Raw genomic sequence first — 19,195 nt, forward strand, 5'->3', positions numbered from 1 at the left:
AAAGTCTAAGCAGGCAAAAAATACAGTACATAAGCAGTAGAAGAATATTTAAGATCCCTGCGAGACTCCACTGCCTTTGACAGATTCTGAATCGAGTCCAGGATGAACAACAGCATCAAGAAAGAAAAGGTCTAGCATCCAATGTAAATGGGACTCACCCAGCCAAAGTGGCTTGGGACAGGGTGCCTAGAAAGAATGCAAAAACATTATCACTGAAGCGATTTGTCAGAATTACTTTAAAACAATCTTTCTGCTGAACAGAAGTAGCAAATGTGTTCCCTGAGGAAATATCCATTGCTTGCAGTATGCTGTCTGAAGAAACTTTTGTGTTCTCTGGTTTAGGACTGAGTTACCTTGTGGGTTCCCATTAAGACCAGTTAAGACGCGCACATAAAAAAAAAAACCCTTGGGCAATTATATGGGAATTTAAATACATAAACTTGACAATCCTTGCTCACTCTATAAAAATTCAAGTAAACAAAGGAAAAGAGCATTACCTGTCACAGGCACGTTAATAAAACAGCCAGCCCCTCTAAACTACCTCCACATTACCTCCTTACACTATTAAGCATCCACAAAGTAACATGTTGGGAGCAAGGAAAAACAAAACAAAACAAAAACCCAAGAAAACAAACCATGAATACAGGCCAGACTTGAAAAGAAGGGCAATTTTCCTACCTGGTCTTACTGACCTGTTTCCTGGTTGTGACAAGTTCTGCAGGGCCAGCATCATTGCTTGACCAGCTGTTTATCTTGACTGTCCAAAAAGAAAAATCAACCCCAAACATCCATATAGAAACAATCCAGTTCTCCTGAATCCCACAGGTATTCTCAAAGGTGCAAACGACAGCAGCGAGAGTTGTGGTCACAGGAAAACAGTCCCATTCCTGTCCGTGTTTTGCTCCGATAGCCCTACAAGCTAAGAGGGCATGTCTATTGGGTTTTCTCCTTCCCTAAGCACAAGTTTAGACTGCTGGAGTGGACAGCAACTACCAAAAGCCTCTTTTCATTATGTTCAGTAACACAAGAGGATTGCATTTGAAATTGTGTATGAGTGCATGCGTTCCTTACACCTGTTATTTACAGGTACGCATCATAAACCTCCAGGCTAACTGACACCATCCTCTCCTTTCCTCTTGAAGAAAAATCATTCTTGTTTTTCATTATGTTCATCCAACCCTTCCAAGAGAAAACAGATACCTGCAGCCCCTCACACCAATAAAAATTTGTAAGATTGTTTCCCCTGCGTGGTTTATTTACTTATTTGTAAGTCTTCTTCAGCAGTGTGTTAAAAACAAACAAACAAACAAAAAAAAAACCCACACACCATCTTTTTTCCTGGGCAAACACGAACATTTGGCAAACAGATGCTGAAAGCAGACAGATTGGAGGACATTCTGGTCACTCCAGTTGTGGCCACAGTTTCCATAGCTGAGGATCTAAAATTTTAAAAATGCCATGAGTATCCAGCTTCTAAATCCATCAAAGTTCAACAAGCTTCAGTGACTCTGATGAGCACAGCAGCCTTGGCATGGCAGAAAGGCAGGTTCCGTGGTAGCCTAGTCTCAGAAAATTCAAAGCTTTGAAGATTAAGAGCAGGACCTTGAAGTGACCCAGAGAGAAAGAGAGGGACGAAGCGGTTTCTGCAGCCAGTCCCTCCCAGCCCGGGGGCTGCTGCTAAGCCCCCAATGTCTGCAGCCAGCAGCTCCAGTTCAGGAGCGCTCCAGCTCAGCACCTTGGTCTCTGAAGAGGCAAAAGATGAGAGCTGCAAGGCCCAAAAATAGAGTTGAATTTGCTAGAAACCTGGGATAGAGGGAGACATTACTGACTGCGTTTGCTACCCTGCGTCTAGAATAGTCCTTTTTCCTGGATAACATCACTTGAGTTGCATTTACCCTGAAGTGACAATGTTACTGTGTCATACAGGGAAGCTATTGCACAAATTTCTAAAGTTCTGGTTGTTCGTGTTTATCTTCTTCCTATTCTCTTGCAAAACAGGGACAAAAATGGGATGCAGAATTTCAGCTGAATCTTCACCAGTACTGACGATGCAAAGTTGACTGCATTTCACAAACTAAGTCATTTCTTTAAACCTTACCTTTTTCACAGCACCATAATCACTGCTTTGGGCTCACAGTTCCCAAAAGTGTCAGATCATTTCCTGCCAAGCTGCTGACAAGTCAAGTGTTGCCCTTTCTTTATTTTCTGACTGACCAGTATCTGCTTGTCCTCTAGCCAATTACTCCTAAATGCAAGGTTTTGTACTTCACTGACCTGCATCCCATCGCAGCAGAGCAAAACACTAGGATTTCAGGGCTCAAGCCTGAAAGTTATTGGGTATGTGCACTTAGGGGAAATGGAACTAAACACCCTCAACCTCGTGACAATCAAGTTAAAGCACAACCTCTGCACTGCAGGTTATGCACAAACTAGGATTATCCAAGTGAATTACACCGCTTGTACCTACAGGCACCTCCAAAGAGGTGCTAAGGGGAGTATCCCCGCAGGCAACCATCCTCTCTTGCCTCTGCAGCAGGGCATATGTGTCATCTTGTGCTCATCGGTGGTTCACTCCCTGATCTACTCCCCAACAGTCCCCCCCACTCATCCTCCCCCCCGTTCTCACCACTTCAGCCTTTTGCAGTTACTACCACCTGCATAATTTATTGTCAAGGTAAGAAAGCAGGGTCTGGAGGAAGACATCAAAGATGGATCATAACAGCTACAGTGGCAGCATCTCACACAGCCAGTCCGGGTGTTGCACCTAAGGCAGACAGCTGAAACGTGAAAACACAGCACTTCATATTGACCCACAATTACCAGAGGGACAACTTCAGAGAGCAGGGCAAAGACCAGTGAAGGCAAGGGCTACCTACGTGAGAACAGACACAATAGTTGTTGTCTTTCATTTCACAAAACCCATTTCAGAAAATAATTACAATAATGATTTGTAGCTGAAGCTCTTGTGATGCACCTTAGTACACCTGGTTTCATACCTCCCTATTCATCTTTGCAGAGGAATGAAAGACCTCCCAGCAGACACTACATTACTTGGCAAGACAAGTCATTGGAAGAAGCAGATACTTAACTGACAACCGATTGTTCAATTAAGAAGTCTACACACACATGCAAAGCACACAAAACATAACCTGATTTTTGAGCTCGAAACAACCCAGTAGATGTGAAATTCCAAGCAGTACAGTTAGTTCCACATGTTTTGGGTTTTTTTTCCTAGGATAGCCACAACAGAGAAAATTAGAATCAAGTTTCAGGAACAATTCCTATCATTGGTTTTACATACCCAAAGGAAGCAGAAATTAAAATAAACTGGAAGGTAGCTTGCCATTTTACATGCAAAGTCTGGCAGGAAAAGCACCAATCAGTCTCTGGCTTTCCAAATTGTTTGGTGATTCCATTGTGGAGTATTAAAAGCAATTAAGTTAAAATTACTAGAATTATCATGGAGACGTCGATGGGAGGGAAAGAGAAATGTGACTTCAAGTCAGGCATATTACTATTACAAAAAAAAAAACAAACTATCAAAAGAGAAAGTTCTTCCTTCATCTTACTTGCTTTCAACTTATTATAAGGTTAGCTGGGAATAAGAACTTGCTGTTCTCTGCAGCAATTTCTATCACCTCTGCATAAAACTGAAGACTAGATGAAATTCTGTACTCACTCCTGTTGCATAGGAAGGGAGACTCAGTTCAGCTGTATTGGCTACTCTGTCTATTTAAGAACTCTCTTCTAACTAATTTAATTTCTAACAGAAGAATTTCTTCATCTTCCAGTAGTTACAAAAACATGTCCCAAACTGATATATATGAAGAAGACCTACACACATAAATACCTATAACACATTATTTAAAACTCTTCTCCACATAAAATAAGCTTCAGAGGCACAGCTTAAATGTTTGATAAGTATTCATCAAAAGCAAGACAGCTCTCACAAAAAATAGAGAAACCAGTATAAGCAAAAGGTCTGCATCTCTTATCATTAACAAGCCCTGACCAATTCAGAATGCAGTTAATTTCCTTCTGGCACAGGTACATTAGTCACATGCATGGAACACACACATGCCAAAACACACCCATAAAATTAATTACAACTATCCAGTCTAGTATAGTCACCAGTAAGAGAAAAATAGCTTTAGACTGTCTGTTCATTTTATATCTTAAACAAGACTATCACCTAAAAGGCCCAGAACAAAAATTATTCTGAAAAGCAAATTTTATACATGCATTCACAATGAAACACGTTGATGCTAACTTTTCACTTTCTGTTCTCAGAGATGGTTTATGGAACACTGTATCATAGCAATCCACGTGTGCCAGCAATAATTAAGGAAAAAAATAAAAAGGCAAGACAAAAGAATATTCAAAACCACATCCCTACCACACAAATCCCCTTCCCCTTCCCCTTCCCCCCCCCCCCCCCCCCCCCCCCCCCCAAACTAGTTAAATCAATTGCAGGAGTAAAGAAGAAATCAATACAGGTCTTTTCTCCAATAATATAAAAGGAGGACTTAAATCTCAAGGCACAAAAATATGGAATTTCTAACATCAGAAGCACCATCCTAATATAATCTTCTACACTGACTATTATCATGTAAGAAAGATCTCAGAACTCTCAGAACCAACCACCCCTCCTCATTTATCAAGTTCCAAAGAACTATAAAATTTTATTAAACTAGTCAAGACATTAATCTTGATAGATTTCTTACAGTATGCCATCTTCTTTTAGAGAAACCATAAGAGTGAATGTAGATAGAAAAGTCATAAAATTCTTAAAGAAAGGAGGAGAAGTATGTGCATACAGAAGAAAGAATTTTATCTTTTCTGTTCCTATGGTGACCCGAACGTACCAGGTTAACCCCACACATTTGCAAAACCTCAATGCTTCTGGACAAATATGCTTATTTATCTAAATTTAGTAAATATTTACTTACCCAGCATCCTCCTGGAAGCCTTCCAATTCATCTCTTTGTTCTGCTAGGGTGGATTCTAGATCCAGGTAGGTACCATTGTGAGACAACTGCAGGGTGCAGTCATCAAGCTGTAGAACAGAATTTAGATCGTTAGATTGTAACAGTCATTATCTAATGTACTTCTAACACTGCCTTCCCATTTTCCAGGTCCCCAGACAAGATCTCCCTAAAACAAACAATATGTTGGGAGCCGATAAGAAAATGGGTGCTGTTTGACAATTTATACGAGTCTATATTCACTGGACCATGCTTGGTCACAACAATATTAACACAACTAACAAACAGAGAAATGTATTTACTTGAACATATAGAGGGAGATCAGAGGGTTTTTTCACAGTGTCTTTAGAAAGGAGAAATAAGTTAACTTCAATGTATATCTAGGATATGAATGACTGTTCTCTGTTCTTACAGTACATTCAAGTAGAGTTTCTGGGTCTCTGGATGGAAGTGGAAGGAAGAAGCAGCTGTTTTGTGAGCTACTGAATGTCCCCTGTGACAAAGGATACAGCCAAGAGACAGTGCAAGGTGTGGCAGCCAAGAGTTGGGGGTCCTGCAGCAAGAGGGAGTGCAGTCAACCAAGACCCAGATTTTCTGGCATTCTCATTTTAGGGCCAGGTGGTAACTGTCCTCAGAAGTTCCAGGGAAGAGCTTCCTAGGCACTGGGGGGAGAACTGGACACCCGTACCAGTTTCCTACAAAGGTACTGAAGTAACCAAGGACCATATCTAAAAGCAGGAACTTGCCTGCAGTGATGCTGAAATGGGAGCAAGCAATTAATAAATCCTCTTTATTTCCATCCTGTCTTCCTCATCTTCAATGTTTCCATTAATTTTTCCAGCTATTGTTTAAAAAAAAAAAAAAAAAAAAAAAAAAAAAAGCACCAGATTTGGTAGATGTTAGAAAAGGAATTTTCTGTATTTTTTATGCTTGTCACAGGTCTATGAAGATCGACCCTAAAGCTGTTGCTGACTCATTGCACAGGAATACAAAATAATTGCTGGATCGCGAGGAGTAACTGAAGAAGCCTGAGGGAAGATCTAGAAAGCAACACAAGCTCCCCTCACACTATGAGATAATGCAGTGTCAAACCACAAGGAATGGGGGGGAAAAAGCCTTCCTAGGGCAGGGAAACAAGAAAACATTTTCCAAAGGGCAGGTGAAAGTAGAGGGTTGTCCTACCTCACTACTAGGGAGTGAAGTGACCATCTGCTTGGAGAACCCAGCCCAGAAGCAGAGAAACTGCCATCACTGAGCCCAGCTGGACGGGTCACTGTGGACCTTCATGTGTCAACACCACGCTGGGGGTCCTTTTTTAACTATCTCCAAGTTCACAAACATTGCAAGCCCCAGATTCGTTGTGCTACTGGATACAAAACCCAGTCTGATAGCCAAGCAGTCTCAGCCTGACCTGACAAACAGAAGAGGTTCCATTCCTCTGGACTTGGCAAAACAGACAGGTCCTTTGCATGCTGCCATCTACCGAAACGCAACCACGACAATGCTGGTATAAACGTACATCCCTGCTGCAAAGACCACTTTGGGAAGAGAATATTTAACACGATACTTCATACCAATCTTCTGCCACAGGTGGCAGCCAGTGACTCTTTGAAGGGGTAAGCAAGAGTCCAAAACAGCCAATGACTCAAGGAAAGGAAAATACAGTCCTTTATCACATGCATTAATTTTTCTTTCTGTTCTTTTTAACACTAGGAAAGAAAATCAATGAGAATCCATCATCGATGAATTACCTCTTTTAACTTCCCATCAAAGTTACGGTTCCCAATACCTGTTTAGGAAAGCATGATAAGCAGCCACACTTCTTATCTGGCAGTCAGTACTAAAACTTAGTCACCCAGTTTCCTATCACTGATGTATAAATGCAAGAAAAGAATACAAGTAGTCTTTGATTATTCTGGATTAGCTGCATTGGAAATACTGCAGAAGAGATCATTTAATTAGCTAGGGATAGAGCATGACTTTTGAGTTTGTCCACAGTACCATGCTTTGCACTGTTTGCAATCTGAAAGAAAAGTTCATCCTCTGGAGAAAGGGAAAGGGTAGAAAGAGGAGGTCAAGTTCTATTTCAAACCTGCTCCATTTTTTTCCTCCCTTTTTTCCCCCCTGGGAAAAGAGTAAGTCATCAAACAGGGTGACATAAATTTTTACTCTGACTCCTGGGGATTAAAGAAAGCAAAGAACCTCCAAGTGCAGCCTTCTGACATTAAGAATAACAACAGTATTACTACTATGTATCCTTCCAGTTACAAAGGATATTATTAACCTATGCTAATTCAAAATACACTTTAGAAAGGAAAGACTAAATACTACACTGGGAAACTTTTTCCCAGTAGCTCAGGGTATCTAATGAAATGATAATTTATTCAAAGTAATGCCAAAAGGCAAACTACTAATTAAATAAATCTTCTGCTGTCACCATGGAGATTAGGAGATTTGCCCACAATTTCCAATTATACTGCATAATTGGGGAAAAGGAACTGTGTACAAAAAGCACGATGAGAACAGGAAGCACTTCATGTACAAAATATAGTACATAGTACGTTCTACCTATGTTCATCTCATCGCCATAGTTTCAGCTGAACACAGTATTCATTCATTAAAGCCCTCTACATCATACACTGTATACATTAATAGGAGTTAGGGGAATGGGAGAAACTGCAGTATCTTTTATTTCCATTACTTAACACTGAGTCTTGCCCGAAAGACTTCCTTCTCTTGCATGTGTACACAGAGAGATGAAAGGGAGCAAAACAACACTTTTAAAAGGAACGTAAGTATTAAGGCAATGAACTCTAAAATCCCCCTTTTATAGGATCACTTTGCTACTCTGCCTCCAAGCTTCACTTGCACACATATGTTACCAGCAGAATACAAAAAGAGAAGCCATCTTACGAATTATTTTTAATTAGTAAATTGTCTGTCTTTTCCCAATACAAAGGATGGCTGATGTTCACTCATTAGTGCTTATTAGTAACAATTCAGGATGTTGGTCTCTTCCCTCTGATCAATGTTAATCCTGTGTTTATCTGCTATGCATCACTTCTCCTGTCTCTGGAGACCCTCACAAACGGCCCCATCTAGTTCATTCATGACACGCTCTTCCCATTGATCATAATTCCCATGAAGATCCTTATTAACAAACAAACAAATTCTCTTAGGACAATCAAAAGGCAGAATCCATAAATATTCTTTGAAAGGCTGTCTTTAGCTGAGCTGTTTTCTGTTATCATGCAAGACGACTGCTATTCCAACCTTTTAGAAATCAATTCCATTTACTTCACTTTGCTCTTCACAATTCTGTCTAACTCTTCAGTATTCCTTACTGGCCCCAAAATTCAGATCTGCATTTTGTTCCTATTAAACTGCATAATTCACTTATACTATTGCCACAAGGTCAGATTCACCAAGATCTTTTCATAAGCTTACAAATCCGTTTGTTCTAAAAATCTCTCTTGCCAGTCCCTTCAAATTATTTCTCATTTTTTGTATCACACTTTCCTGTATTGCCCAGAAGACCCAAAAGGTTGATACAGGTCACTTAAATGCAACTCATTCTGTCGGTTTTACAACCGTTTTTCTTACTTTCCTACAGTTACATTAAAAGAATACTACACGTATCATGGAATTATGAACAGAAAGACACACTGTCAGATGGAACAAATGTAATGTAACTTCTACAAGTCAAAACCAGGGTTAGTCCATTTTCAGTCTTCCGCAAGATTTCAATTTTTTTGATTTTAGCTTAAGAATCAAATGATATCATAAACCTCTATAAAGCTATAAAAATCTAAGTATGCATTTTGATTACATTCTCATCTTCTCAATTTAATAGCGAATCTATCTTGGACTAGTGTCTTTCACACTAGTGCAGGAACAAAAGCTAAGGTACATGCAACAGTCAACAAAACCAGTGTTTTCACCAGAATCGCCATCTGTGGATAAGCAGAGTTATCAGCAACCATCCTCCCACTGGGTTTACGTGAAGGCAGCAAGCAAAATAAGACTGTTTATGCAAGTCTTCCTCACTAAAAATTTAACTGATGAGCTAATTATCACCTTCAGTTTCATACTGAAATCTCACTGAAATATTAACATCTGTACTCTCTCATGACAAGATAGGTACCAAGAAGTAGTAGGTGCTGAGGTGTTGGTTCACTGATCTATAGCTGTCTAGTCTGGACAGGAGAACCACCTGGAAAAGGCATCTGAGGCAGCACTGACCTCACTACCTTTTTGTTGATTTTCCATAACTGACGTAGAAACAGCAAGAGAACCAGATGTTTCTACCAAACAGCCTGAAATGCAAGTAGAGCTACTGAATTAAACCAGTTTTTCTGTAATAAATGTTCTAAAACAGGGACCAGGAGACATTTGAACTTTCTCAGATCATAGTTGGTATTCACTCAGTGGTAACTCACCCAACACCATCCAACCATTATGGTGGCACGAATGGAAAACCAAAAAAGCATCATGTACACACACAGACCTGAGCAGCACCATCCCAACAGTTACGTGCATAATACATATGCATATATATACATGTATGAATTTTAGATCTTTTTCCCTGCATTTTCAAAATGAGCAACAATTGCTGGAATTTAAGAGTCAGCTTCCTGAACCAAAAGTTGAACCCTCAGAAGGAACAGCTTTATCTGAGAAGCCAGAGCCAAACAAGTGCAGATAAATGCCAGAACTTCAGGACAGCATCACCCACTGTCTGTAACCACAAGGTACTTTTATCTCCTGCAGATTCCTACTTCATTCACTTCTCAAACATGTTCAGGAAACAAGACAGGTCACACACACTGTTGTGCAGGTGTTCTCAGAGTAGAACCACACTGTGCTGCCAGTAAGGCAAGGCATGAAGAATTGTGAAGTATGTGATCATATTGCTAATAAACAAATCATAATGTATGTGTCTAAATGGAGGGGGGAAAAAAAATTAAAAAGAAAAAAAATTAAGGTTACATTCACAATTTTTATTTTGTGTATGCTACATATTTAAGTGTTGTAATCATCTCCAAGTAAGTACTTAAGAATAGCTTTTTTTTTAAAAGTGAAACAGAACGTCAGTTTCAACACAAGAAATTTTATTGGTGTCCTCGTGAGTCATCACCACAGTTAGAAACTCTTTAAATAACCCTGAAATAGAGTTTTCCCACAGGAAAATGTAAATGTAAGAAAAAGTAAGGGAAATGTAAGAAAAATTAACAGGAAGTACATAAAAAGACCATAAGATTACAAGTAATATTTATACTGTTATAAATTTATACTTACGCTAAGTTGCACTCTGAGAAGACAAGCATAATTCATTACACAAAAGCAGATGAACATCTGAGTAAATTGTTAGAATATCAGAACATTTAAAGGCCGAGTTTCCTAGTCCCTTATCCTTTGCCATTTAACCCACTACGGAGCGAAACCATACCACACAAGAGGGGAAGGGTGTCCTGGCTTTGATTATAACCAGAAAGAGTCACAGCAAAGTCAGGGCTGCAGAGCTCGGGCTTTCCCCTGCTTCAGGGGTCATCCCCACCTCATAAGCACCCAGGGAGCCAGAGGCAACGCGCCCATCTGCCACATGAACACACGCAGGTTGGGGGAAAGCTAAGCAATCAACTCGTGCAAGTGTTCCTTATAGACTGCCAGGAAAACAAGAACATAGGGCAGAAGCTCAGCTTGTCATCTTTTTTCACAGGTAACCAAATCCAGCCAGTAGTGGCTAGTCCCTCAACTTGTGGGGTCAAAGTAATTTGTACTACAAGACTATCAAGCTTAAGAGGACACAAAATAGTCTGACGCTCATCACTGGTGAACTTTTTTTCCTCATTTGAAGCATTGACCCACAGAAAAAGGTAACACCCATTTCTCTTCATAAAGAAGCCCTTGTTGCTGTGCAACTTGAAAGCTTGCAATTTCTCTCAATCTCAAAATTGAAGCACATCATCAACAGAAGGAACAGCAGGGATAAAAGGTGACCATCAGACAGTTACCCAGTGCCAATAAATGACCACTGCCACTTTCAGAACTTAGTTGAATGAAAAAGTAAAATCTGAGTTCAGTCATTGTTTTCATCTACTGTCTTTAGCTTCTTACAATCCAAGAGAAACACTGAAAACCAGACGGTGGGGGTGCGAGAAGAACAAAACATCTGCTTCCAAACACACTCAACCCACACACCAAGTATTGCCACCTGCTCCTCCTCGCACACGCATGCGAGCACACCACATACACACCAGTCTTCTCACCCAAGAAGCCCCGTGGGTAAACAATTCAATGCAAAGGCAACACAACCCTTATCGTTCCAACAGAAACTCCTGCAAGTCTGTTTTCTCTTCCTCCAGAAGGCTTTGCTAGATTAGCACGCATCCAAAGTGGACTTTCCTTGGTCTTGGTTTAACTTCTCTCTCCCAAGGCAGCAGTAGGTTGGCAGAGGTTAAGGCAGTGGAAACACCAGAGGCACCTTCCTGCCTTCTCAAAAAGCACAGCAGAGCCACAAACCATTAGAAAAGCTTCTCTTCCCTGTTTGTTCAAAGAACACAGAGCTATATTTTTTAACAATCAGTCATGGAGAAATGCTCTTTTCTCACCCCCAGCCCCTTGCTCTGAGACTCCATTCAGAAAAACCTATTTTGGACAAGTCTCTCCTAAATGCCAAGAAGGTCTTACCAAGCCAGCAGCCAGTGTGCACAAAGATAGATCCAAACGTCCTTGTGATTTTATCTTCCATTTAAATACAGGTAGACACCATTCAAAAATTCAGTTTGGACAGTGATCAAGGATCATATCCATCGAATGAAGGGCCCTACGTTACGAGACAGGAGGATACACTTGTTTACTAGTGTTACTACAAATCACCAGAACCACTTGACTTTGCAGCCTCTAGCTGAAAGTACTACCAACTCTCACCAGACTGCCAATAATTCAAGCAGCAACTAGCGGACAGATTATTTTGCTCATCTGGTTGTTTCCAAAACTACAGGGAAAGGGAATTACAGAGAGAGATATTATAGAATAATCTAGTAATCCAGGCACAGAAATAAAACTCCCTCTTCAATTCTAGCTTCTGGCACAGACTTGGAAAATCCTTATCTTACTCAAATGTCTTAGTTCATCTTCCTTTTAAACATCATTGGGTGGTAATTTTTCTCAGTGTTGGCATGCTCCTTATTCACCTACAGGATGCTTTGCAGAGTAGGGTTAATAAAAACCAAAGTTCCTTTATGCTTAGTTTCTCCTTTCTAAATTCAAAGCCTTGTTTTGCTTTAGACATCACAAGCCTGACACACTCGCACACTCCAGTTACACAGTTTTTAAACATGCACCCTTCTGGTTCAGCTGTTTCTAGTGCAGCTACAATCCTGTTACCGAGGCCAACAAATACCAGTTTTCCCTCTGCATTGCCATTTCCTCCCCTTCTTTATCAAAACCAATTCTACTCAGGAAAAAGAAGGAAGAAACCCACCAGGTCTGCCTTCTCACCAGCCCAAACATATTTCATATTTTCCTATTTCCATATTACACAAACTGCACAAACCAATTTATTCAAATAAATACTTACTACTTACCCATCCAAGGCAAAGTTTCAAACTTAGAATGACCATGCTATATTCAGAAGGCCTCATATTTTAATGCTTTCGAAATTTTCTGAGTTACAGATCAGCAAATACGAGTTTTCTGCACCAGCACATAGCTGGCCCTTTAAAAATGTAACAGAATTGCCATCACTTTTAGTTTTCACATAGTAATGAAATATGGGGTTGGTCTAAATTGCATCCCACAGACCACAGCCAACGCACCAGAATAATTACGTGGCTTCAGAGCCAGCACTGGCAGCCCTCTCTCCGAGGGCCTCAGTCTCTACCTTCACACACGAGCAGGTGCTACCCAGTCTGTGCCATGGTTAGGCATGTTCCAGTGCCCATCATTTAGGGCAACACGATGGAGAAAGACCAAAGCATCTAGGCCAGGAGTGGTGTCACATGATCCACCTCAGGTAAAAAGCTTGACATTAATGAGATGAAAGGAAAGCAAGGAATCTGTATATAAGCCAAATATTAGTGCCCAAAATTAACAGTGTACTCTAAAAATGGCTCTCATCTTCAAGTATGACAGCAACCCAACACACAACCACTGTGTCTTGATCTAAAGGTCCCTATGTCTCAAGTAGCTCCATTGCAATTGGTTGCAACAAAACTATACTCCTTCTCCCCATGCTTTTTTGTTTGTTTTTAAATATAGTTCTAGGACTCAAAATATTTTCTTTAAAATGCTTTGAAAACTGCAATAAACCCAATACTTTTATGACGTCAGAGTTTTAAAAGTAAGGCCAGGCACATACTCGATATAGAAGGCTGTTTATGGAGAAGGCACCTGTGCCACCTTCAGTCATCCACACTCATCAAGGTTTCTGAAATCTAGCAAACTCGCTCTTCCATACTCATTTAGAGTCTGAAGAGGAAAAAAAAACAAAACAAAACAAAACAAAACAAACAAACAACTGAAGTCATTTGCTAGATCTGTGACTTTACATTTTAACAATTAATTTATCATGTACAACAGTACTCCTCAATTTTGCAGCTCTTCGGGAGTGATTAGCATAGCTTGTGGGAGTAATTATTAATGCTAATGCACCTCTGGTTTATTTTGAGCACAGTAATTGTCATCGCCAAACGGCACAAACTTTGTACACTTTGTGGAGCTTATATGCAGTTGCACTGATGGAGCCGTGCCTACCCGTGATGTATAGTCTGAAGGTTTGCACAATTGGGTGTAGGGCCGTCAGAGCACAAGTACTTTAAAAGGAACTGCTACTCCGATATGAAAACGCTGTTATTTTGAGCATAGCCTACACTCCTCGTCTGAAACAGCAGCTTTTATCTCTGGCCTGTTAGACGCCACAAAATACTCCTGGGGTCAGGTAATACAGTGCATGAAGTGAAACATTAATGCCACATTAGATCCTCAAGAGCCACTGGAACAATACACTGCCAATAAAAATATTATGCTGAAATAACATAGACACTGAAAACAAACACAGAAAGCTGTTATATTAATATTATGGGTTTGACTTAAGAATAACAGAAGGAAGTTCAGAGTTCAAAATTCTGAAACTGCTATTTTGGGGGTGGGGGGGAGGCTCTGAAATGCAGGCAATGCACCACAGCAAGAACGTAATGCATAGATGCCTACCTGTTGCTATTCTTAGACAATCATGTCACTGACTCACAGACCTTTTGCTTCGTGATTTCCTTTAAGACAGTGCTCCACAGGGAGCAATTGAAAGTTTACTAGAGTATCTGTGTCCAAATATGACACCATGGCTTCCAACAGCAGCCACACAAGCATTGTTAGAAAGCTCAAAATGTCAACCACACGGAACAAGAAAGCCAAATAAATTTATCTATAGATAGGGGTTACCACAATGTTTAATATAAACTTTAAAAAGCTGAAAACATTAAACGTAAGTGAATTTCTGCATAAAAAGTATGCAGAATTTCATGCCGCATGGGGAAATACACATTCTTTCTCCCCCGTTTCAATTTTTTTCCCCTAATTCAGTTTTTCTCCCCTAATTCAATTTTTTTAAGTTAAATTAGTTATTTGATATGACATACAAACCAAACAGCCAAGAGTAGAACTTAGCAAAGTCAAATTGTTTAGATCAAAAACATTCCAGTTCTTTAACCCAAAAACTGTACTACATTTTCTAGGCTTCTCACAGTAAACACAATGAACCTACAGGATGAGAATAACCTCACCTCTGCATCCTGTCATTAAATTTTTGGCACCTAGATTCTTACATTGCCTTTCCCCACCCGTGTTCAGCTTTTTCTAACTAAGAGGACAAAGAGCTAGCTCTTCTCGCCTCTGTGGTTAGGTACGTCTTCAGACGAACAGAAAGTCTCCTTTTTGTTCTGTGGACATAAGAACAAGATCCTTTATTTGGAAGTATATACAGCTTTTTGGCTGATACGCAGGGGGATGCCTACAGCTGACACACTCTCCATTACCATTCAGCTGGAATTACTGTGGAAGTATCCAAGGAAATGGAAATAATCTCTAAGAAGGAGATAAGTCAAGAAAATGGAGAGGAGGAGGGAAAGGCTTAGCTTCCATGGAGTTTATCATCTGAGGAATCTTTTGTTCCGAGAGTGTGTAGGAAAAACACTGATTTAAAATCTCATAAATCATTCTTTTAAAGGTAAGTAGTAGTCCAAGAAAGCAAAAATCATACTTAGTTTCTGGCAAAAAAATCCATATGGCTTCTGCTGTACTTCTGTTAAGCTGAAAACTGTGAAGTACTGCACTGGAAAATATTTTTCGAAGTGATGTAGAAGAATGAACCTATGACTTGCAGCCTTTTATTCTTAATACATGACCCCGAGAACAAGATTTTTATTGGTATCCTTCCTCCACCTTGCTTGAACATTTAGAAGACACAGGTTGTTCTAAAGATTGCACCATCTGTTGCACTACTCTGTCTGCATTTGGGACACTACAGGTTGCTCACTATGATATCATGAAACTAAAATACTGGACTGCTGCAGAACCACCCACACCATTTACAGAAGTGCAACAAGCAAACAGTAAACAATAAATGCAATCCATCTTCAGTAGTGGTGGTTTCACTGCCATAAGCCTCTAAACACCTACTAGACAATACACTACAAAAATTAAGATACCAATCTCTAACCTAATGCTCAGATTGCATTTCCACCCATATGAGCCACATCTGTACCTTTTAAGAACAGTGCAGCTGGAATGTCAGTCCTGAGATAAACTGTACTGAGAAATCAGTATTTGAGGGAAGAGGTTATTTGCATGTGTGATAAAAATAAGGAAAACAGAGAAAATAGAGGCAAGGTACCAGGTCACTTGGAAACACGAAGCAGAGATGTTTTGGGGAAAACAAGACAGCTTCAGAGAGAGAAGAGTGGGTAGGAGTTCTGAAATGCCTGCACTTCCAGCAAAATTCACAAACTTTTGAGGGCCAAAGCAGAGGAGATTTGGAACTGATGAAACTGAAAGACAGAGTCAGTAAAGACACAGGAAGCCCAGGGTAAACTGTCTTTTGTTATAATCAAAACTTGACTCAAAGGCTTCTGGTTAGTTATCTGAAAGCTAAAAAAAAAAAAAAAAAAAAACAAAAAACGAAAAAACAACCACCAAAAAAAAAACCCAAACCAAACCACAAAAACCAAACCACCAAAGCACTAACACAAACCCATGGATTAAGATACAGGAAAATACACTAAACACATTCACACCAAGGGTTTGTGTAAAATAAAAAAAAGGCACGGCAGTATTACCAAAGGTAGCATCATACACTTATTAACAGAATCATTTTTCAGACCCAGTCTGAATCTTGAAGGTTTAAATTAAAGATTTTGCCTACTCACAATATTCTAATGACTCCAGTAATCAACTCTTCCTAATACTGAGACTGCTTTTTAAAGGCTTTGTGCTTTCAAAACCAAACATCAATTGAGAAGTCATTAAAAAAGCATGATTAAAAAGCTTAAGAGACAATGAAACTGGATACAAGAACACTAAAAAAATGGTGAAAATACATGTACCCCAGTGACTCTCTTCTTAGCTACTACTCCCAGATTTTATAAAAGCACAAGGGATCTAAAGTCAGGTTTTCTACCTTTGAACATAATATATTTGGCACTTACGCTTCATCTTTTTCTTTTTTTTTTTTCTTTTTTTTTTTTTTTTTTTTTTTAAAAAAAATCATTTCTTCCCTGTTTGATTAGCTGCCAAGCAGTTTCAACCGCCAGCTTTAAAACAGTTCTCCGGACTAGAACAGGCAAAGAAAACCTCTGCATTCATTATCATCACATCTGAACAATACTGAAACAGACAACCAAACTCTCCAACTCAGTTACAAGTAAAATATAAGTTTGTAAGGAAATAATGAACGCAGCATTAGCAGCCATATCTCAATAGTATTCATTCCTTGCTTACACTCTGATCACCCTGTTTCAAAGGACATAGAGATAAAATAACTGGAAACAAATGGCTTTAGTAATAAACTCCTGATCTATTTTCCTTGGCAGTGGACAGGCTCTAAATGGCATCAGAGAGGACTAGGTGATGCCAGAAGAGAACAGGAAGACTGAGGTAGTTTGGGATAAAGCAAGAAAGAATCATGGTACTCAAGAACAACAAAAAAAGTCAATTATGCTCTTAGCCTTTTTCAGAACAAAGGAATAAATACAAAACTGTTTAAAAGAGAGCCTTAAATACAGTACATAATGGGCCAATAAACCTTGTAATTAGAGTTCAAAGCTTAGAGATCAAATGCAATTAAACACTTCCAGGAATAGGAAGGCTAATTTCTTGTAATCAAGAACATATAAAACATGTATGTTTCAAGACGTCAGCCATCCAGTATCTATTATTTAAATTGTTCCATGAGGGTGGTACTCAGGTATCCCTCTAAACCATCTGTTATTAGCTACCGTAGACTGCTGCCATAGTTATCACTTTTTTCTATGCACAAAAGAACCACAACATACCTGTATTTTGCTATAAGCATCAAAGCTTGTATAAGCCAATCCACTTGAGGCCCTTGTTTTCAGTGCTTGCTCCCAACATTTAAATGACCAAAATAAAACACAAATAGCAGTTTTGCTGGGTAACAGGGGTCAAACCCACCAAGACCGAACATGGTTTTCTGCAGTACTTGATTAAACTTAGATGTCTAGTTTGTTGATTCCAAATGGATTTGTCTGCAGAAAAGATCCTGGGAATGCTCACAGACACCTACAAGACCAAATGTACATGGCATCTTTATGTACCTAAATGCCACCATCAGTCAAGTTGGCACTTGTCAACTTTAGAGCCAATAGCCTCCTATATGTACTCTGGTCTTCTCTCCAGCAGTTGCAACAACTTTCTTGCGGTTACTTTTAAACACAGATCACTTCGACAATATAACCCATGACAAACGGTTGGGTCTCCTTGGAATGCAGCTGGGCACCAAGCTGTCAAAACAGCTGGTTGAAAGTGTCTGATGCTGACTTGCCACCAAAGACAATGTATTACAGAAGAACAAACCCTTAAATATCTGAGAATAAGTGAGGAAGGGGAAGACACTGTGGACATCTTATGAAGACTAGGGTGTCAAAATTATTTTAGAGATGCCCAAGTAGACTGAGGGGATCTGGCCCTTAGGCGTATGCTCTAAGAAGCTGGCCTACACTGCACAAAGCTCTACTCCCAAATTAACTGGTGGAACAGTTTGTACCATAGACAAGCCTTGATAACCATTTGGTTGAATTCAAGTGCTCCTCACAACTGCCTGTAGCAAAATAATTTGGAATACTCTATCATGTACACATATGTCCTAAAACTGTATGGACTGCTCGGTTAGGTACTTCCCAGAAGGTGCAGGAACACCATATTCTGGCACCTCACAAAACTAGGGTCTTCCCAACTCTGTGATGGAAGACTGCTTTTTTGTTGTTTGTTGGTTTCTTTTTTTTTTTTTTTGGTTGGTTTTGGTTTGGGTTTTTTTTTGCCAAAGAAAAAAGTAATGGTTTTGATTTGAATGAGAGTGTGGATGTGGTTTAGGAAGGCAACACAGCTGCATGTAGAGGAGACATCTGTAATACTAAAAGTTTAAAAGAGTTTGAAGTTATTCACATGGAGAAACATGCCCAACACTTGCAGTTCGGAACAAAGCTAGGAGTATATTTAAAGCAGTGGCAACAGTCACACTACCCACAGCAGAATAAACCCTTAGGTGGTTAACTCACTGTCAAACAGCAAGCTTTTGGCACATTCAGAAAGAGCAAATGCTCTCTCAAGTCTTAGCTCAAGGCATTTGTCACAAGCTCATCCCTCCTCTCCAAGCATGGCCTTTTGGTACTTGCTGCATTCTCAGAAGTCAGAAAAACAAAAGTAAATGTTTTCTTCTGACACAATAGTTAATTATATATTACCTTATGCTAAAAAAAGCATCATGTCAACTAATAGCAATTAATAAAATAGGTTACTCTTCCACTAAGTAGCTTTAACCTCATTTAAAATTATCTAGCTCAAATAAAATACAAACCCCTCCTCTCTGATAAAAACAGCATGCATTCCGAGCAAGCAGTAGGAAGGAGAGAGGCAGGTATGTCTCTCGCTTCCCATATTCCCTCTATCATCTTCATACTCTCTTCACTGACTTCAAA

At 39.7% G+C, this 19,195-nt stretch overlaps 1 protein-coding gene across 10 annotated transcripts in view; it reads right to left on the bottom strand.

The window, feature by feature from the left end:
* The window catches only part of FHOD3 (formin homology 2 domain containing 3), a 415,762-nt gene that overhangs the window by 373,602 nt on the left and 22,965 nt on the right, over positions 1-19,195 (bottom strand). For all 10 annotated transcript variants that reach the window (XM_042797959.1, XM_042797958.1, XM_042797961.1 and 7 more), the window contains exon 2: positions 4,950-5,056. In XM_042797959.1, the coding sequence (XP_042653893.1) occupies positions 4,950-5,056 (107 nt within the window). The remainder of the gene's footprint in view (positions 1-4,949; positions 5,057-19,195) is intronic.

This window comes from Tyto alba, unplaced genomic scaffold (genome assembly GCF_018691265.1).
Source record: "Tyto alba isolate M040663 unplaced genomic scaffold, T.alba_DEE_v4.0 Super-Scaffold_27, whole genome shotgun sequence".
Lineage (NCBI taxonomy): Eukaryota > Metazoa > Chordata > Aves > Strigiformes > Tytonidae > Tyto > Tyto alba.